This window comes from Myotis yumanensis, unplaced genomic scaffold (genome assembly GCF_028538775.1).
Source record: "Myotis yumanensis isolate MYYU_CA2020_CCGP unplaced genomic scaffold, mMyoYum1.0.hap1 SCAF_6, whole genome shotgun sequence".
NCBI classification, from domain to species: domain Eukaryota; kingdom Metazoa; phylum Chordata; class Mammalia; order Chiroptera; family Vespertilionidae; genus Myotis; species Myotis yumanensis.
In genome coordinates, this window is record NW_027223757.1 from 37,473,543 (window position 1) to 37,495,534 (window position 21,992).

Sequence of the window (21,992 nt, forward strand, 5' to 3'; positions counted from 1 at the left end):
GTCCAGGTCATCTCCGCCACGATTTTTTCCAGTGATGGAGGGTGAAGAGCATTAATGCCAGTGGGAATGAAAGTCCCAGCTCTCTACTCAACCTTCTCTAACACTACCCTGGCAGGCAGTTTAGGGTACCTCGTTATACCCCAGCAAGGATGGAAGTCCAGTCTCCCCACTTTAGCCTTTTCTAGTGTGAGTGGGAATAGGGCCACAGTTTGGTGGTGATGGTGGTGGTGTTTGATTACAAAGAAGTGATTGTTGTTTAAAAATGTTCTTTCTTACTAGGCTATCCCTTTCCTGGTGCTTTGGCTAGAGAGAGCAGGCTCTTATTTTTGTTCTTGTTTTGTTAATACTCACCTGAGGATATTTTCCCTCGGTTTTTAGAGAGAGTGGAAGGGAGGGAGAGAAGGGGAGAAAGAGAGAGAGAAACACTGATGTAAGAGAGAGAGACATCAATTGGTTGCCTCCCACACGTGCCCCGACCCAGGGCAGGGATCAAACCCCAACCCAGGTAAGTGCCCTTGACTGGGAATCGAATCCACAATCCTTTAGTCCCCAGACTGACTCTCTAACCACTTTGCAACACTGGCCAGGGCAGAGAGAGAGCAGGCTTTTATGTTTCCCATGTATAATAACTGATTTAAAGCATTATTAGAAAAAAAAAATCCTTTCTAAATAGGTCTTAATTTAAATACTTGCAAATACATAATTTGTGGTAAATTTTTTTATCTACTATATGTATATGTGTTTAATATAATATATTTCATGCCCCAGAATCCTCCCATTTTTCAGTGATGCTTAAGCTGAAACTAGAAATATTTGAGTATTTACCTATCTAAGCATTCATATATTCATTATCAGTATTCTAAAGGACATTAAATGCTTGGAAAACTATCTACTAGATTGCCCTAATTTGATTAATTTATATCTCAGGTCTATTGCCTTTTGCTTACTGCTACTGTTTAAAAGATCATGTCTCACCCTGGCTGGTGTGGCTCTGTTGGTTGGGAGAGTCATCCCATATACTGAAAAGTTTCGAGTTTGATTCCTGTCAGGGCACATAGCTAGGTTTTGGGTTCAATCCCCGGGCAACCCATTTCTCTTTTTCTCTCTCTCTCTATCTCTCTCTCTCAAAAAACAAAAACAAACTAACAAACAAAAACTAAAATAATTTCTCACTGCCATGTTGCAATTTTTTAATGAATTTTTAAAATATTTCAGGAATTATGACATGGTTTAAGAGAGGAAAGATCTCAGAATTCTTAGTTAAGCAATCAATTGTAAGTTATTCATTGCTACATTACAATATTTTATGTAATTCAGATATTGAATATGGGCCCTATTGTTTGTTGTCACATGACATGAAGAATTTTTGTGATTGAACTTTGATTCCTTATGTTCTGGAAACTTCTACCACTCTTCATTGCCCTCAAAATTCCCACTTTGGCTCAGTGGTTGCTTGTTAGTGGCACAAGTATTTGTCATCCTTGCGCAGGGGCCATGCTAATCTTCTCTGTATCGTTCCAATTTTAGTATATGTGCTGCCGAAGCGAGCACAGTGGCACAAGTATTTGTACAGGTGAATGCTGAGCTGTTCTTGGGAAAGAAAAAATGGTAAAATGTCTTTTTATAGTTCAACTTAAAATAGTGCACACTCAGCAAACTGAGAATATGTTATTAAAAGTTTATACTAATTTGTCATATACATGGTTAACATTTCTCATGTTTTTAAGAAGTTAAGATAAACTCAAGGAAGTGATCTCCTGTTTTAATTTAATCACTGTAACAAAACACCTGATGTAATTTGCTGGCGTTGCCCCAAGAGTCCTTGGACAAATGTTTACACAAAGAATGGAGAGACACAACTAAAATGATAAATTTATAACTTTCCCACATTTAACAACTAAGTTGACAGAGAAATTAAAAGCCTAAACATTAAATACAACCCTTTCATTCTTTCTCAATCCCCATCCCTGCCCCTTAAAACTTCAGTCTGATACTTAAAGTATATTTAAATTAAAGAAGTACATTTAATTATAAATAAAAAGGGATACCATATAAATGAGAAGAGACATGACAAACTAAAATGTTTTTTTCATGAAAGAAGAAAGAATGGCTCTGTTGTTTTCCTTAAATAACTTTCATTAGTGCTATAGCTGAAGACTAGCAATTCAAATAATAATCTCTAATCCCATTACTGGGGTTTTCATGATAAAGATAATACTTAGTTGGAATCAATAGACCATGTGTTTCCAGTTAGTTGTTTTCCCAGTCATGATTCTTAAATGAGCTCAGCCATTCATATTCTCTCACAGTCCTCCATTGGACTGAGGTACATAACACATTTGTGAAATCCTAGCCACAGCTGTGGTACAGTGTATAGCCATGAAATAACCCCCCTCAACTGTGCTTTCTCCTCTCTCCCATCCTACTTCCTTTTCAGATTTGAAGCCACAATAATCTATTGACTAACCTATTTTTCTACATGAACAATACTTTAGTCAGGAAAAAAGAAATATTAACAAGGACTTGGAAAACTGAATTTGTAGCCAAAATAACTTTTAATAGACACTTAGTTGGTAAATTCACGAAAATATTTGTTCCCATTTCCAGTAACTTCATTTTGCCTTTTGAGTCATCAGTTTAGAATCTGTAAATGTAAATTGTCTTTATATAATTTGGTGATATGGGATTTTTAATACTAGTGATAGGACTATGACTCTTCCACTTCAGACCTTTTAGTGGTGCTTTTCCAGATAAAGATAGCCAGCGCTTGCTGGCAGTACTCAATGAGAAAAGTCACAAGACAGCTCTCTGATGTGCAAATTTAATGTTCTTGTCTCCACGTCACTTTAAATTGGATCTCATCTTGAACTGAAAATAGAAAAATATAAAGATGACAATTTGATGCTAATAGTTACTATTTGCAAAAGTGAAGTAAATTGTCAGTAATCTTGTCAGGTTGAGAATGTAGGAGGTTATGGTTAATAAGCCATATGACTTCAAGTTTTATGCAGCATATGCATATCTGTACTCTAAGTAAATTTGTGAAGTAGGCAAAACTTATCTTTGGCCATGGTCTTTCCCCATCCCACCCCATGGAATCCTTCCTTGCTTGTAGGCACAGAGCCTATTCTTTTTTCTTCTGCTCTAATATGCCATCACAACCTGCTGTTAAGGAAGGAACTCCCTATAATGGAATTGTATCATTCATGTATTTACTTTATGCAAATGTAACTATCTTTGCCCATCAAACATTTTTAAAAGTGAGGCAGAAACTAATTTTAATGTAAATAGTATAGGCAGTTTTGCCAGACATCTCACTCAAAGAGCATATGCCCTTGCGTGAGTATGAAAGACAAACAGAAATCTGCTCTGTTCTCCATTGGTCTGAATTCCTGCTTTGTTCTCATAGAGTGAGCATCTCACCATTCTCAGGGTATTTCAGGTGTTAAAGAAATGTGCTTTTGTGTCCAAGGGTCCTAAACACAAGCCAATAACCTCAACTAGTGCTGAACCAAATAAACAATCATCTGCTGTAATGCTAGAGGATAAAATGTCTGCTTTGCACTTACTAAGAAGTGGCTTTTCAGTCTCCAGTCTGGTATGGTACCTTCCAAAGAAATTTTCAAGGACAATTTTATCTACATGATTTTCACTTTACATGCCTATGTAAGGTTTGAATCCATTATATAGTTTAATGAGTTTTGTCTTTTATACATATTTTCATTTTAACAGAAAATAATGGAATTCATTTGCTTATAGAATTACAGGCATAATTGAACCTCAGCTAAATATATAAAAGAAACACAACTAGGTATCATTTATCATTTTCATCTCTGAAGAAGAATTTGGGTTTTTATGTGTGTGTGTTTTTTAAATAATAGCACTTCTAAAATTATACTAAATAAACAACTACGTACTCTATCAAATCCTAAGGCCAGGCCTGATTTTACACACAGATGTCTAAGTTTCTTAAAACTAGAATATGATAAGTATATCAACGTTAAAACTATGTATTTCACCTCTGGGTCTCAATTTCTTTCTTTTTTTTGCATTAGAGAATAATTTTATTTATTTTTCATTTTTATTGAGGTGACATTGGTTAATAGCATTATATAGATTTCAGGTATACATCATCTGTATAATTGCATTGTGTGTTCACTGCCCCCATGTCAAGTTGTTTCTCAATTTCTAAGTTCCACTGTTCTTAGACACTCTCCAAATTCCTATTTTAGTTCTACTTAGATTATTTCAATAATACTTTAGCTCTGAAATTCTATGGTTATTACATCAGATATTGACTAGATGCTGAATATAATTGCATCATTTAATTAGAGGGAATTTAAACTCCTTGCAGTACTTCGAAGTTATCTCTATGAATTAAGGTTTTCATAATTATTGCTATGCAAAGATACCAATCAGTAGAGATTTATAGTTTCTAGGGACTAATGATGTTTACTATGTGAAATCAAAATTCTTTTTCTTTGCCCTAAATTCAGTTTGAAAGAATAAGAGAGAGGAAAAAAAACAAAACAGCTTTTTAGGACCTTGCTGAACAACATTTGAGCAATAATTTTGATTGAAAGAATACATTTTTATAGACAATAGAAACAAAGGCATGGCTATATGGAACAGACCAACAGCTGTTAGAGGGCAGGGGGCAGGGACAGGATGAAAGAAGGTGAAGGGATTAGCCAAAGAACATATATGCATAACTCATAGACATAGACAACATTGTAGTGATGGCCAGAGGGAAGGGAGAAGCAGGGCTGGTGGATATGGGCAAAGGATATAGGGCAAATGGGGACATCTGTAATAGTGTCAACAATAAAAATAAAGTTAAAAATAAAGAATGGTGCACTGCTTGCACCATTTCAAACTTTATTAAAATATAATTTACACATCAAAAAGAAAAGAATAGTGTAATATTGTTGCATCATAGATTCTTAAATAGCATAGTTCATAAATGAGGTAACTTGTTTTTCTGGACTTATGGCCCATTAGGGAGGATAAGATTATCTTTACCACTTAGAATGTGTTTGTGCTCTTTTATGCTGTATCAGGAATATAACAAAAGTTACATTTTGGCTGTATGTCATGGACAGGGACCTTGTCGAAAAAGACAAGGGACCTTGATCAGTAGGATTTTCCTGACTTCAGGTGCTGAACAAAAGCCAAAGAAATTTTTTAAGTATCCTTGTATGCCTTTTTGCTAGTACTGATTGGGGCAATGTTCCTCTACCTCTCAGTCTCAGATTCATAATTGTTTTTATTATTCTATATTTATTTTAAGAGCATTTTATTAGGTTACAGAGAGAACTGTAAGTGAACATATGATGCTTTCCTAATAGAGAAAAGCTGAGAGTAATATTGCTCAACTGGAAATAAGAAAGCTAAAATTGTGGTAGCACTTCCTCCAGGTATTTAGCTCAAGCTTAAGCAGAGTTGTCTGAAAGTTAACAGGAAAAGAAACTACTTGTGAAGTGTTAAAACCACAATCTAAGAAAAAAAACTTTTTATAATGTCATATTGTAGAGTATTATGAACTAAATGTCATACTCAAACTGGTTTAGTATTTAATAAATATACATCGCTTACCTTAGATAAAAACGACAAAAAGCAACTAATCCCAACATTAGTAGCTGAGGTGTTTGTTTTTTGTCTGTTTGGCGTTTTAGTTTTTTTTTATTCTTTTGGAGCCATATGTCCAGCAATAGTATTACCATCATTATATATATATTTTTTCTCTTTTTTAACCATCATTATATTTTAGACAAAGAATGATCTTCAGGTTTTCTGTCTCACAAAGGGTCTACAATACAGTTAAAATTCATGTTAATTATTTGAAGCTAAGAACTTATTTTCTCACTCTGGCAAGTCCTGTAGACAACCAGTTAATTTTAACAGCATGAGGTTGCTAAACTATTAAAGTTAGTAACATAAATAATTTTTACATTCTATTTTAGCAGTATTTCTATGAGAAAATTAAACCTAAATTTTTACTGGGAATTTCAACAACACTCTCTCCCCATTCTGCTGAATCACTTCTTCCCTCAGAAGACACTGGGAGAAGAAGGTTCTAATAAGAGATGGGAAGGAGTAGAGCTGTGAATTGGGACTAAAATTGGGAAAGAATAGTGGGGAGCCTTTTGAGGGTTTCTGAAGGAAGGTCTTTGCTTTTAGCGTTGTAGAGGCAGGTATAATAATAAGAAGGGCAGATGCTGTGTTCTCCAAGTTCCAGAAGTTTAACAATAAGCTTGTTCCTATTAATTAACACATGAAAGAGGTTGTGAGGATGTGTGAAGCTCAGTAAAATTCAATGAACATGTGTTCCTTTTCTTTCTCCCTCCTTCCTTTGCTATACAATTTTATCTTTTCCTTTCCCTAAAAGTTCTCCACACCTCCTTACTTCCTACTCCCTCTCCGTATGTTGGCGTTCTCTCAGTCTTTTACACTCATGTATCTTTCACTTTGATTCAATAGGAAAATTTGGGACCACAGAGGTATAGTGCACAAATAATAAAACACAATTCATCTACATTTTAAAATATTGCCTGACTTAGCTCTCTGAAGTCAGGGTCTGTTTTATTCGTCATCTAACAATGCCTAGCACATACATGGTAGTAATTCAATAAAAATTTGTTGAGTGAGTAATGAATAAATGAATGCTGCTTTTGAGGACAGTTCATTAATAAAGTTGAAATTCTAGAATGAAGGAAAACATGGACTCTAGAATGGTTGGAGGTAGACTAAAGGAAAGTTTAGGAATGTGATATGAACTATGTCAGTGGTGTAATATCTGAATAAACTCATCCCTTTTTTCTCTTTCACTTAATACTATATAAATGAATCTAAGGTAATATCTACGGGGGCCTAGAAATCTACAGTGTATGAAGGCAGTACAGGACTGATTTAGAGGCCCTATGGTACCCGAATCCCTTCTGTGTTTTTCCAGTAGCCTCAAGATGTAGCTTGCATCTCTAAAATAGCTGTCCAGCATGGCCGCTTCAGCTCTAGAATCACATCCACATTCCAGACAGAGGAAGAATTTACTAGAAGAATGAGCATACACATACTCACTGTAGTGACATTTACTATGCACACACCAGTCCTTTTATAATCACACTAGAGGCCTAATGTACGAAATTTGTGCAAAGGGCTTGGCCCTTGCAACCCTGCCTGCCTCGGCCGGGCCTTGCAGCCCCAGCTTTATCCAGAAGGTCGTCCAGACGGTTGTTCTGCTATTCAGTCTAATTAGCATATTAGCTCTTTATTATATAAGATTGGCCAAAGCTTACTAACTTGGTCACACCTACCTGAAAGGAAAGCTTTTGAGTGGCAGTATGCCCAGCTAAAGATTTGGGTGTTCATTAACCACTAGAGGCCCGGTGCATGAATTCATGCACAGGTGGGGTCCTGCCAGCCTGCCCAGATTAGGGGTGGGGCCTCGGGTGGTTGGCCTGCTGGCCCTGCCCCCTGGTCGAACTCCTGGTCAAACTCCCGGTTGAGGGATAATTTGCATATTAGCCTTTTATTATATAGGATAGAAGAAGCAGAGAACAGATGCTAGGGACATTTCTATCACATTGACCAGTAGATTTTCTTGGAAAAATATCAGTGATAAAAGGTAGTCAAAGAATTTGTACTGTTACCTCTTAACTAGACCATTGCACTGCCTTAAAGCTGAAGTCTAACTGCCTTTAGCTTCTCCCCACAAATCAGACCATCCTAGAGGCTTCTCCTAATCTTCTAAGACAACGGTCACCAACCTTTTGGACCTCACGAACCACCAGTTGGCGAAAATCAAAGCTCAGTCACCTCATTTCCCTGCTTGCAATGTTTTGTTGTTTGTTTTTGTTTTTTAATATATTTTATTGATTTTTTACAGAGAGGAAGGGAGAGAGATAGAGAGTTAGAAACATCCATGAGAAAGAAACATCTATCAGCTGCCTCCTGCACACCTCCTACTGGGGATGTGCCCGCAACCAAGGTACATGCCCTTGACTGGAATCGAACCTGGGACCCGTCAGTCTGCAGGCCAACGCTCTATCCAGTTACGGCAATGTTTTTAATGATCCCTTGACTTCTTCCCTCATCTGAATCCATAGCACTGCTTGTGTATTTAAAATAATTCTACCATATGTGGTCCTTTATTGGATTATAAGGCTCCTTAGGGCTTTAGTTGTGTTTCTTTCATATTTGTATACTCTGAAATACCCTGTGTAGGTTCTTGCAAAGCACTGAGCTCTCTATAGATAGGTATTAAATGGAAGTTGTTCAATTCTTTGCTCCCTTTAAGGCAAAAATGTGGTTTAAAAAAAATTGTCCTCAGCCATGGCCTGATCCAACCCTCCTCTTCATTAAGGGGCTTGGGTAGATAGAAAAAAAGAAGGCTTGGAGTAGCTCTTTCAGTGAGATTTGAGCCCATCTTCCAAATTATATTATTCCCTATTTTTTCATGCCTGTATATGTATATCTTTTTCCTGTTCATATAATCTTAGGGAAAGTACCAGTAACCCCTAAATCTATTTCCTGATCTTATAACCCTCTTTACTTCCTCTGATTCACAATTATTTACCAAATGAATTCAGTGCTAGAAAAGATGGGCCATTTCTTACCCTTGGAGCTTTCAATTTAGTAGGGGAGATTGGCTAGCCCACTAGCAATTACAGTGTCGAGACTTAAGTGCTATAGCAGAGGAAGTAAACAAAGGGGATATATAATACAGGTAGGACGGGGTCAGGGAAGGCTTCTGTAAGGCAGGGACTTCTAACTTCAGAATGAAGATGAGAAGAGGGCCAGGATTAGAGGGTACCAACTTATAGTCAGAGGGAAGTGCATGTGCACAAGTCCAGGAATGATCCCTGTGGGTGGACTGTGAAGTTCGGTAACATCGTGAGGCTGTAAAAAGGAAGGGGAGTGGTAAGTCTCACTACCTCTTCTTTAATATACACAGATTTCCTTTGCCTGTGCTCATCTTGCACACTTGTGAAAGTCACTGCTTTCACCACTTTATGCTACTACTTGGAAATACTTCAGGGCTCCATTATTGCCTCCTGGCTTGTCCAGTCTCCCCTTTTCCCTGACTTTCTAGGTGCCTTAAAACTGATCCTAACCTATTTCCCACTGTTTAATAAACTCACATCCCCCTACCAGAGCCAAGACAATCTCCTTACAGTCTCAAGTTCATCCGCCTTCTTTTCTTCTCTGTGCCATTCCCCTCTACCCACCTTTCAGGTCTTTACTGATTCTCTACCCCTGGATATTTACAGTTTATGGCATTCAATTTAACACAGAATTACACATTTGCCTGGTGTTGTCCTTTAATTATTTCTGAGTCTTTTATGATCAACTGGGTTGTATGGTAAGCTTCCTGAGGGCTGGCTCTGAAGCTGCATTTTAAACCGATGAGGAAAAGAAAGCAGTGGACCTGAAGTCAGACAGATCTGTATTTAACTTGTAGCTCTGCCACTTATCAGTTGCATGACTGGTTTGTTGTTGGGTAATACAGGAATAATGAGATTCATCTCACAAGGCTGTTGTGAGAAATTACATAACTCTGTGTGAAATTTGTGGGCTGTAAAGCTCTGTATACATTTTATATTTCATTCCACAGTTCCTATGTAGAGTCATATTCAGTAACATCATGAGGCTGTAAAAAGGAAGGTGAGCGGTAATTATCTACACTAATAACAGAGAAAAATGGTAATTAGCGTACGACCGCTACCCTTCCCATTGGCTAATCAGCATATCCTTATGCAAATTAACTGTCAGCCAAGATGGCGGCCGGCAGCCAGGCAGCTGGAAGCGAACATGAGGCTTGCTTGCTCCCGTGACTGCAGACTCCAACGTTCCCCGCCTGCCTTGCAGGCCTCTGAGCTGGCAGTTTGAAACTTTGTAACAAATATAGCAGGCTGGGATCTCAGAGCTGGAGTTATACATTGTTTCGATTATAGAACGGCAAACAAACCAGCAGCGGAAGCTTCAGAGCTAGAGCCAGAGCTAAAGCTGGCCCAGAATAAAATAAAAAAAAAGAGAAAAAGGAGCGGTTGGGAGCTTCAGTCAAAACCGCCAGCCTGAAAGCAGCCCTCAGCCCCTCACCCAGACTGGCCAGGCACCCCAGTGGGGACCCCCACCCTGAAGGGTGTGTGACCAGCTGCAAACAGCCATCATCCCCTCATCCAGGCTGGCCAGGCACCCCAGTGGTGACCCCCACCCTGATCCAGGACACCCTTCAGGGCAAACCAGCCGGCCCCCAGGCCTCTGTCCTATATAGTAAAAGGGTAACATGCCTCCCAGCACCGGGATCAGCGGAGCCGCGAGGCCTCCTGGCACCAGATCAGCGTGACAGGGGGCAGCGCCCAAACCCCCTGATTGCCCTGCGGCTCTGTGTGTGACAGGGGGTGGCGCCCCAACACCCCCCCACCACCACGGGCCCTGCTCTGTCTGTGACGGGGTAGAGCCATAACCTCCCCATCGGCCCTGCCCTGAGTGTGATAGTGGTGGCGCCCCAACCCCCTGATCTGCCCTGCTCTGTGCGTGACGGGGGAGCTCCCCAACCCCCTGATGGGCCCTGCTCTGTGCATGAGAGGGGGGAGCTCCCCAACTCCCTGATGGGCCCTGCTCTGTGCATCACAGGGGGTGGTGCCGCAACCTCCCCATTGACCCTGCCTTGAGTGTGATAGGGGGCAGTGCCCCAACCCCCCAATCAGCCCTACCCTGAGCGTGACTGAGGGTGGCATCACAACCTCCCAATCCGCCCTGCTCTGTGCATGACAGGGGGCAGCGCCCCAACTCCCCAATCAGCCCTGCTCTGAGCCCAACCAGGGGCTGCACCTAGGGATTGGGCCTGCCCTCTGCCACCCAGGAGCAGGCCTAAGCCAGCCAGCAGGTCGTTATCTCCCGAGGGGTCCCAGACTGCGAGAGGGCACAGGCCGGGCTGGGGGAACCCGCCCCCCCCAAGTGCACAAATATTTGTGCATCGGGCCTCTAGTATTCTATATAATAATCAGCTATTTTGACCAAAATTACTGATTTTCAGATGTGGGAGAAAACATTTCAAGGTGTGTATGTGTGTAAGTCATCATTGTATTTAATCCTACCAAATAAATCACTCTGAATTCTACCCTTTCCTTCCTCCCTCCCTCCCTTCCTCCCTCCCTCCCTCCCTTCCTTTCTTCCTTCCTTCCTTTCTGCTTTTCTTCCCTCCTTCCTTCTTTTCTTCCTCCCTGCTTCCCTCCCTCCCTCCCTCCCTCCCTCCCTCCTTCCCTTTTTTTCCTCCCTCCCTCCCTTCCTTCCTCCCTCCCTCCCTCCCTCCCTCCTTCCCTTTTTTTCCTTCCTTCCTTCCTTCCTTCCTTCCTTCCTTCCTTCCTTCCTCCCTCACTCCCTCCCTCCCTCCCTCCCTTCCTCCCTTCCTCGCTTTTGTTAATCTTTACCCAAGGATATTTTTTTCATTGATTTTTTTTTTTAAAGAGAGTAATGTTTATGACTTTATCCAAAACATAATGGATGGTATTTTGGAGATTAAAAGGCAATGTTAGCATGGTAAACTGTCAAGTAGTAGAAGATACTTCTCATAACAAAATTTACAAAATTTTGTGCAGAAGATGGAATTTTAGAAGACCTTTGAAAGAAGTTATGAAAATGTATCTTTAGTGAAATTGTGAGGAAAGAATGTTTTTAAGTGTCAGGAAGAGATGTATAAAGACTCATAAGGGAGCACAAGTAGGTAAATGAAATAAAGAAAATTAGAATAGGATTAACATGTATAGTGCAGGCAGTAGCTAGGGAGAGGGGATATTGAGAGATGCTATGGAGCATTTTTATTTTGCCAGTTTGCTCAATGGGGAGCCAGTTCAAATTTTCTGGAGAGGGATGGTGTTCTAATGATTTGGGTGGTCGTAGAGGATTGGGTGAGCATTCAGTCATACAGAAGAAATTGCAGGGAATATAATTAAGAGGAAGATACAGAAGGATAAAGAAAAGAACTAATAATAGTCCCTTGGCCTCCTTCCTGTTGGACACACAATCATTGGAATATTAACTGTAGAAAGGAAACTAAAACATTATTAGGTGGCATAATATCCCACAACATATAGTATAGTAAAAGGAACATGGCTTGAGTTCTAACCTTTACTCAGGCCCCTGCTGGCTATATGACCTGGGTTAGACACTTAATCTCTTTGTCTCATAGTTTCCCATTTCTAAAGTAAAAATCTTCTACCTAAAGGGTTATTATTAGGGTTAAATGAATTGAATTTTTTGTAAAATGCTTTATAAGAGTGCCTGATACATACTTACCACAATATATTAGCTATTCTATTAATAATTAATAATATCAAATCTGAAACTATGAAGTATGATATCTGTCTAGTTACAGAATCAAGTTTTAGATTAAAATCTGAGTTACTTTAAAGCTCTCCGTTAACTGTCACTCAGTACCTAACTGCTACAATAACATTCAGATGTTCAGCATAACACAGAATCCTGCTCTCCAAGTGCTTTGTACCTCTTGCCTTTGTAGTTTTAAGCCATTTCTCATTCTACATACCCTTTTTTTGAGCAAAATGAGTATAGTGTGTAGATCAGTATAAGAAATTAGAAGAGGGAAGAGGGAGTAGAAAGGAAGAAGGTATGGATATTGTTATCAAAGACAGAGTAGGAAGAAAAAAAATGACTGGTTCATAATAGATGCTTCATTAATACTGGGCGAATGAGTAGGTTCACTATATCCATACATATAGAGGTTCATGAATTTAACATCCTATGGTGTATGTGCTAAGTAATTAATGAAACTTTCAGTAAGAGTTGGATGGATACTGTTTTAAATTATTAAGGTGTAAGAGCCTAAGGAAAACATGAGTGGGATATACAGTGTTTCTTTCCTAGATGATGTTTTAAAACTATATTTTTTCTTGATTCACTATACTAGGTGTATCGGTTAATAATGATGGATTTTGTAATCAAAGAAAACATGATAATTTCAAGAGAAATATCAAAAGTGCTTTATTCAAAGTAATGTCCATTGCTAGCTACACATTTCCCCTATCTTTCAGGTAATTTGTGGATACCATCCCAATAGAACTCTTTTTGTTTTGAGGCAAACCATTCAGAGACCCAATTTTCCACTTCTTTGTACATTTTGAAGTGCTGCTCAGAAAGTGCGTGTGCCATCGATCAGAACAAGTGGTAACCTGAAGGAGCAAGGTCTGGTGAATACAGCGGGGTGGGGGGCGAGGGGAGGGTGGTAATACTTTCCAGGCAAGATCTTTTAACGTGTCTTTAACTGGTTTGGAAGTGTGTGATGGTGCATCATCATGAAGCAAAATTACTTTGCCGTGTCTTGTGGCACATTCTGGTCAGTTCATGATCAAAGCGTGGTTCAAATTGATTATCTGTTGTCAGTAGTGATCAGTAGTGATTAATGGTTTCACCTGGTTTTAGAAGTTCATAATACACCACACCTTCCTGATCCCACCAAACGCAGAGCATTGTCATCTTTCTGAAGCGATTTGGCCTTGCAGTCAATGTTGATGGTTGACCTGGATCAACCCACGATTTTGTGCATTTGGGATTCTCAAAATAAATCCACTTTTCATCGTCAGTCACAATTCAATGCAAAAAACTTTTGTGCCATTGAAGCAACATTTTACTGATGACTTTTCGGTTTTCCATTTGTCTTTTTTGTTCAGTTGATGTGGCACCCATTTTCCTTCCTTTAAAATCTTTCCCATGCCCTAACCGGTTTGGCTCAGTGGATAGAGCGTCGGCCTGTGGACTCAAGGGTCCCAGGTTCGATTCCGGTTAAGGACATATACCTTGGTTGCGGGCACATCCCCAGTGGGGAGTGTGCAGGAGGCAGCTGATCGATGTTTCTCTCTCATCGATGTTTCTAACTCTCTATCCCTCTCCCTTCCTCTCTGTAAAAAAAAAAAATCAATAAAATATATTTTTAAAAAATAATTTAAAAAAAATAAAATCTTTCCCATTGCTTGTAAACGATTGGAAATTGTTTGTTGAGCAACGTTTAATCTTTCTGCAAGTTGTTTTTGAGTTTGACACACATCGTCATCCAATGCTTGTAGATGTTGGTCTTCAAACTTTTTTCAGTTGACCTGGATGTTCTTTGTCTTTCACATCGAAATTATCACTTTTAAAGCATTTAAAGTTAAACCATTGTTCACAAGTATCTTGAGATGGAGCATGTTCACCATAAGCTTCCCGAAATATACGATAATTTTTTCTTCATAATAATGAATTAAAACTTCCTGCAAATGCTCTTTTTTGGCACAAAATTCGACATTTTTAAGCGTAAAAATATCTATGATGTTAACACCTTCAGAAAATTTGAAATATGAAGTTTTGAAGCTTGCTGTCAATACAACAAAATAGCATACATATCAAATCGGATATGTATCAACATATGTGTAACTCCATCTATTGAAAAAAATCCACATTATTAACTGGTACACCCAGTAGTTCAGTTATCTGTGACAATTGAGGATAGAGGAAAAGAATAAAGTAAGGATATCACTGATAAATAAAACCTAAAACTAGTCTCCAAACATTATCTAATTTTCTCCCACCTTCCAAGGGGTGTACAGAATACAATAAAATATTGAGAGAAAGTATACATATATACAGTTTAACAGCAAACTACAGTACTAGTAGCAAACCAGTGTTTTTTATAGTATACTAAAGGCCTGGTGCACAAATATGTGGACGGGTGGGGTCCCTCAGCCTGGCCAGCGATTGGGGCTGATCGGGGGGCTGGCCGGTGGGAGGAAGGGACCCTGGTGGGTTGGCTGGCTGGCCCCCCAACCGGGGCCTATCAGGGGGTGGTCTGGCCAGCTAGGGGGAGGGACCATGGGAGGTTGGCTGTGGGAGCACATTGACCAACAGGGGGAAGTTCCTGCATTGAGCGTCTGCCCCGTGGTGGTCAGTGTGCATCATAGCTACTGGTCATTCAGTCATAACAGTTAGGCTTTTATATATATAGACTAGAGGCCTGGTGCACAAAAATTTGTGCACTCGGGGTGGGGGGGGTCCCCCAGCCCAGCCTGTGCCCTCTCACAGTCTGGGACCCCTCGGGAGATAACGACCTGCTGGCTTAGGCCTGCTCCCGGGTGGCAGAGGGCAGGCCCAATCCCTAAGTGCAGCCCCTGGTCAGGCTCAGAGCAGGGCCGATTGGGGAGTTGGGGCGCTGCCCCCTGTCATGCACAGAGCAGGGCAGATCAGGAGGTTGCAATGCCACCCTCAGTCACGCTCAGGGTAGACTGATTGGGGGGTTGGGGCACTGCCCCCTGTTTCACTCAAGGCAGGGTCGATGGGGAGGTTGCGGTGCCACCCCCGTCACGCACAGAGCAGGGCCGATCAGGGGGTTGGGGCACTGCCCCCTGTCACTCACAGAGCAGGGCCGATCAGGGGGGATGGGGCACTGCCCCCTGTCACTCACAGAGCAGGGCCCATCAGGGGGTTGAGGAGCTCCCCCCTGTCACTCACAGAGTAGGTCCGATAGGGGAGTTGGGGCACCGCCCCCTGTCACACACAGAGCAGGGCGGATCAGAGGGTTGGGGCGCTGCACCCTGTCACACTCAGGGCAGGGCCAATGGGGAGGTTATGGCTCTACCCTGTCACACACAGAGCAAGGCCCGTGGAGGGGGGTTGGGGCGCCACCCTCTATTACCCACAGAGCAGGGCCGATCAGGGGGTTGGGGCACCGCCACTGTCACACTCAGGGCAGGGCCGATGGAGAGGTTATGGTTCTACCCTGTCACACACAGAGCAGGGCCCGTGGGCGGGGGTGGGGGGGGGGGGGGTTTGGGGCGCCGCACCCTGTCACACACAGAGCAGGGCCGATCAGGGGGTTGGTGCGCTGCACCCTGTCACACACAGAGCCGCAGGGCAATTGGGGGATTGGGGAGCTCCCCCCTATCAGGCACAGAGCAGGGCTGATCAGGGGGTTTGGGCGCTGCCCCCTGTCATGCTGATCCCAGTGCCGGGAGGCATATTACCCTTTTACTATATAGGATAGAGGCCTGGTGCACGGGTGGGGGCCGGCTGGTTTGCCCTGAAGGGTGTCCTGGATCAGGGTGGGGTCCCCACTGGGGTGCCTGGCCAGGCTGGCTGAGGGGCTGAGGGCTGTTTTCCCGCTGGCAGTTGACTAAAAGCTCCCAACCGCTCCTTGTTTTCTTTTTTTTTTTTTTATTCTGGGCCAGCTTTAGCTCTGAGGCCTCGCTGCTGAAAACATGGACACAATGTTGCGGTCCGGGGCCAACTGAAAGCCGTTTTGTTTAGCTTCTTATTTGCAACATAGTAATAGTTGCTTAGAGTTGCAGTTGAGAGTCTGGCAAGTGAGGCGGGAACGTTGGAGTCTGCAGTCCCTGGAGGAAGCAAGTCTCCCTGCTCGCTTCAGTGCATGGCTGCCGGCCGCCATCTTGGCTGACAGTTAATTTGCATAAGGATACGCTGATTAGCCAATGGGAAGGGTAGCGGTCGTACGCCAATTACCATGTTTCTCTTTTATTAGTGTAGACTAGAGGCCCAGTGCATGAAATTCGTGTGGGTAGGGTCTCTAGGCCTGGCCAGTGATCAGGGCCGATCGGGTGGTCTTCTGGCTGCTGACCAGGGCCTCCCTTCCCCGGCTGCTGGCTTCTGGCTGCTGGTCAGGGCCTTCCTTTGTTCTGTGCCGCCCCTTGGTGGTCAGCGCACATCATAGCGAGGGATCAACCTCCCAGTCTCCTGGTCAAAATCCTGCGGGGACACTTTGCATATTGGCCTTTTATATATATAGAAGTTGAATTCAAGAGATAATTGATTACATAACAAGTCAAGCTGATCTACATGAAATAATTTTTTTTAGAGAACTACACCAGCAAATGGTTTAAGCAGTACTTAAAGAAAAAAATAAAAGGTGGCTCTTGAAGATTTTTACAAAAATATTGGAAACTGCCTTAGAACGCTATAAATTTGGCACGTCAAAAGCAAAATGAAGAAAATTGTTATTGTTTTACAGTGTTTTTGTGTCTTTATTGCAAGTATAATACTTTGTCAGTTTGAGCAATACTGAGAATTTCACCAAACAGTGTAGTAATGACATCTGTAACTCTTTGAAAAATCCCTTCTGCATTCTCAGAAAACTTTCTTCTCTCAAAGCAGGATATGTATTGAGTGATAGAAATAAAGAGGAAAAATTGCATGGAATGGTACTTTGCAATTTGTTCAGTTTGCTTGCTTGTGTTGAAGATTGTATTTTTATGTCATTGTTTTTACTCATATATTACATTTTTGGATTTGTACTGTAGCATTTTTGAGGGATGGTCCCCCTCCATGAATTTCAGAAATTGAGTATTGGGGAATTAAAAAATAAAGAATTAATTCTTATAGATATTCCCACCTGTATACTCTATCCACAAGCAATAAAAAAAAATTTCCACAAAGTTCTATATTTTATTACAAATACACTAATATTTTAAACATAACTTTAATGTACATCATATCTGATATAGTGAGGATGAAAACACCATATCTGATATAGTGAGAATGAAAACAAAATTATCAATGTTATTAAAATCTGATATATTTTGATAAGGGTCAGTGAAGAGATTTTATCTTTATTACTTTTAACCCAGTACAGCACATTGTGTTTTATTACTTTTGCTCTGCTCTAACATTATATAATTTAAAACAAACAAACAAAACAGTGAATGAAGATTGGACCTCATTGGTATCTGGAGCGGTTGAGTCCTTACCTGTTTGTCTGCTTTATGATTGGCTGAAAGCTGTTGCTAAGCTTGTTTTTTTCTTCTTAGGAAAAGTTAAAAGTTAAGTGTGACCTATTTGAACTACATCCTGCTGTTTTTGACTCTGCTTTGCTCTCTGTCCTGATCCACATACTTTCTTTTATCATTTGAAGCTTAGATATTATTTTAAAACAGCAGTTTATAAACTTAGTGTGCAGTGTTTTAAGGTTTTAATTGTATATTTATAATGCACAAATTAAAGTACTGTGGTTTAGTTTTTAAAATATTTTAATATTTGAAAGTTGAATTTTCTGACATAAAGCAAGTTCTAATTGTAGAGAGCAAATACATTATTTTAAAACCTGCTTGTTGCCCTAACCGGTTTGGCTCAGTGCATAGAGCATTTAGTCTGCAGACTGAAGGGTCCCGGGTTTGGTTCTAGTCAAGGGCACGTACCTCAGTTGCAGTCTCCTCCCTGGCCCGGGCCTTGGTATGGGCTCATGCAGGAGGCAACCAATCAAAGTGTTTCTTTCATATCAGTATTTCCCAGTGTCTTTTCCTCTCTCTTCCACTCTCTCTAAAAATTAGTGGAAAAATATCCTCGAGTGAGGATTAAAAAATAATAATAAAAAATAAAAACCTCCCTGTTAAAAACACAAAAGATTCTTTGGATATCAATAATATCCTTAGTGTTAATTTTTTAAAAAATTTCCGAAGTATTTCACTGAAAAATTTATTAGGTCAATTTTTTGTGATATAGGATAAAAGCTATTAAAGATCATATTGGCATGTATGTCACTGAGGATAAGGTGGACTTAACTCATGTTTTCTGGAAAAGGGCTAGAAGATTGATAATCCTTTCATTTATAGACCAGTTCCAGGACAGGCTAAATGAAAGTTTATTGTAAGGCAAGTTTGGTTTGTAATTCAGTATATCATTGTGAAATGTGATTCTATGAGCTTTTCCTCTCTAAGGCTCTATCTGGCATTGATGGGAATAAGACTTTGAACCAGATCCCCCCAGCACTCTGCTGGAACCAGTAGAATCTTTAGAGCATGCCTGAACCTTAAAGCCTGACCCAAGCCTTGGGTGAATAATGTAAGGAGTGATAGACTACCATGTATCCTCCAAACCTACTATGAGAGTGCTAGTGTGCAGATCAAATACAAACTGGCATTTTTATTAATAAACTAGTGACCTGGTGCACGAATTCGTGCACATTGAAAGGAAATTAATTAGAAGAAATATTTTAATATCGCTATTCGCCCTTTCTCTATAATAGAAGTGTCAACCAAATTCACGATTGACAATGACAGATCAAAACACACCCATGCGACATAGATAGGGAGGTCAGCATAGCTGTTATAATTTGATTAAAAGATTTTAGATTATCATCATTGGGATTTTGTTTCTTTGACTCAAAATTATCTTTAGTATGAATAAAACATTCAAAAGTCAGACATGATTAAGCTAATGACTCATCAATATACATTTAGCCCAAACATTTTAACCATGGGTAAATTCAATTTTATAAAAGAAGTAGATACTTCAGTGTTGAGTTCCATCAAGTCTGTGGAGTCAGGATAAGTTGAAGATATTAGGTTTGGTTTTTACCTATTTTGAAGAGATAAATTTTTTAAATATTATGCCAGACTAATATATAATTACAGGTTATATATTAAAACCAGTTCTTTCCTGTGCCCACTAACAGAAGTTTGAGAATTTAAAAACTATTTTCAGTCTGACTAGTGTGGCTCAGTGGTTGAGCATCAATCCATGAACCAGGTCATGGTTCAATTCCTGGTCAGGGCACATGTTCCGGTTGCTGGCTCAATCCCCAGTAGGGGTTTGCAGGAGGCAGCCTATCAGTGTTTCTCATCATTGATGTTTCTATCTCACTCTCACTCTCCCTTCCTTTCTCTGAAATCAATAAAAAAAAACAAAAAACACAAACAAAAACCATGTCTTTAAAAAACATATATTTTCACATGTTTTTAGGTATAGATGAACTCTAGCCCCTTGATTACTATTTTAGCCCTGGCCAGGTAGCGCAGTTGGTTAGAATGTCGTCCCAATAGGTCAAGGTTGTGGGTTTGATCCCGGTCTGGACACACATAAGCATCAACCTGTGAATGTATAAAGTGGAACAAGAAATCAATGTCTCTCTCTTTTTCTCTCTCTCTCTCTCTCTAATCAATAAATATTTTTTAAATTATGCCATATAGTTAGTATATATGCATAGTCTGAGAGCTCCGTTGTTTTTTTTTAGTTTGTATCATTTCTTTTTTTCCTTCTTTAAAATCATCAGTAGCTCCTAAGAAAATGTGGGATAAAGTACTCTTAATTTCCTACTACATTCACCTTTTTCCTGTATTTTATCCTATTCCAAATTAAACCTATTCCTTCTTATGTAATTCAACAATGATGCCAAAAAGTAATTAGCCTCTAAAAGTTGTAGTATTTCTGCATAAATTCTCCCATTTAATTTTTATATCTCAACAGACACTTTCCTGTCATTTCACCTTGGATAGGCCAGAGGATGTTTAAAATCAAACTTGGTTACAAAACATTTATGAATCTTGTCAAACAATGGTATGTATACAAGCAGTGTCTGACCTATATAGCTGCTATCTTGGTGTTGTGAAAGAGAGCAGGCACAGAAAAAAAATCAAAGAAGCTTGGGAGTATCTGTGGGTTCCCAAGAAGATGGAGAGAGACTATGAAAAATAGAGGCTGCTTAGCAGAATTGAACCCAAGGACAGTCTGATTCCTATGCAGAGCCTGCCTGCTTTAGTGGCCCCAAAGCCTTCTAAAATGTTCATCTAGATGGCCCACATCTTTTATAAACTGAATATTGAACTTGAAATTCATTATTATACTTTTAATTGAGTTAAGCTTTTTTTTTTAATGGAAACATCTCTGCAGAATTCATTGATTCAGTACATAATTTTTGAAGGTCTGTGTGCTGGCATTAGGGCATTGGAAATACAGCAGTGAACAAAAAAAGCAAACATTCTGATTTTATGGCGCTGACATTCTATTGAGACAGACTAAATAAATAAATTAGTATGAGATATCAGCCTCCATAAAATAAAAAGAGTGAGTTAACCCTGTTTTCTTCTTAATACCTTCCAGTTATTCTCTCTAAGAGGAATAGGGATAATATAAGGAGCATTTAAAAGTTTGGATAGACTCCCGTGAGTTACTTATTGAAAGAGCATTGGGTAAGTAGCATAAAGTCACCAAATGCCTGGGAAGAAACACTGAGAAGGCGGACAGGATAGAGAAATAGAGAAGCAAAGCTCTCAAAGACCAAGATCACTCATTCCATGATTTCTGTTTATTTGTGGGGTTTTGGTGTTTGTTTGTTTTGTTTTTTAACCAGATCTCACCCTGAGTATAAACAAGGGAGCTACGTTTTTCTTTCTTCCTGTCCTCTTCACTTCTCCTCACAGTCAAGAACTTAGGCTAATCATATTTTTCAAAAAATTTTAAATATTCATTAAAAGAAGTAGCCCAGCTTCTGCTGCTTTGGGTTCAGACAGACCTGGGTTCTAATCTCTGGTTGCATTTTTCTACTTTTATATTCTTGGACAAGTTACCCATACTTTATGAATTTCTGTTTTATAAGTGTGTAAAACAAATAATTATATCTGTCTTATAGGTATAAAGTGCTTAGTGTCTGATATGTAGGTCTTCATAAGTTACTGGTCTTACTGTCATTAGCCTATTACTGTCATAACTAGTTACTGTCATAACTATTTTTGTTATCATTATCATTGATAGGTTATTATCATTAACCTGACCATGATTGAACATGCTTTTTCTTTGGGGGAAAGTAATTTTCTGATTTAAAACCACCAACACTGCTTAGAATATTGTACTTCTTATTTTCAAATATGGGTGATGGATGGCCTGTATTTTTTGAAGCCTATGTGGAGATTTAAAACTGCATTTCTAAAAGAAGAAACCCTATACTAAGAGAGTAAATCTTAAAAGTTCTCATCACAAGAAAAAATATTTTGTGACTATGTAGGGTGACAGATGTTAATTAGATTTATTGTGGTGATCATTTTGAAATATATACAAATATTGAATCATGTTATACACCTGAAACTAATATAATGTTGTTGGTCAATTATTCTTGAATTAAAAATAAGCAAAAGAAAAAACCTTGAGAGAGAGCAAAGATTTGTCAATATTCTTGCTCCTTTATAAGTCATGTAATTCTAAAAATTAAATTGAAGAAGTGA

The 21,992-nt window shown here is 39.8% G+C and overlaps 2 protein-coding genes and 1 non-coding gene across 5 annotated transcripts in view; 1 reads left to right on the forward strand and 2 right to left on the reverse strand.

The window, feature by feature from the left end:
• SESN1 (sestrin 1) overlaps positions 1 to 21,992 on the forward strand; it is a 125,781-nt gene that overhangs the window by 45,555 nt on the left and 58,234 nt on the right. Inside the window, exon 1 of one of the 3 annotated variants that reach the window (XM_070417967.1) lies at positions 20,307 to 20,331. The exons of the other annotated variants lie outside the window; for them this stretch is intronic. Within the exon in view, the coding sequence (XP_070274068.1) occupies positions 20,329 to 20,331 (3 nt within the window). The 5' untranslated portion in view covers positions 20,307 to 20,328. Of the gene's footprint in view, positions 1 to 20,306; positions 20,332 to 21,992 lie in introns of those variants that run through there. 3 annotated transcript variants of the gene reach the window in all.
• On the reverse strand, positions 1,445 to 1,551 carry LOC139013444 (U6 spliceosomal RNA). The gene has a single exon (XR_011472077.1). It is a non-coding gene; the product is annotated as a U6 spliceosomal RNA (small nuclear RNA).
• ARMC2 (armadillo repeat containing 2) overlaps positions 19,670 to 21,992 on the reverse strand; it is a 142,318-nt gene continuing 139,995 nt past the window's right edge. The window contains exon 18 of the mRNA XM_070417962.1: positions 19,670 to 19,865. Within this exon, the coding sequence (XP_070274063.1) occupies positions 19,861 to 19,865 (5 nt within the window). The 3' untranslated portion in view covers positions 19,670 to 19,860. The remainder of the gene's footprint in view (positions 19,866 to 21,992) is intronic.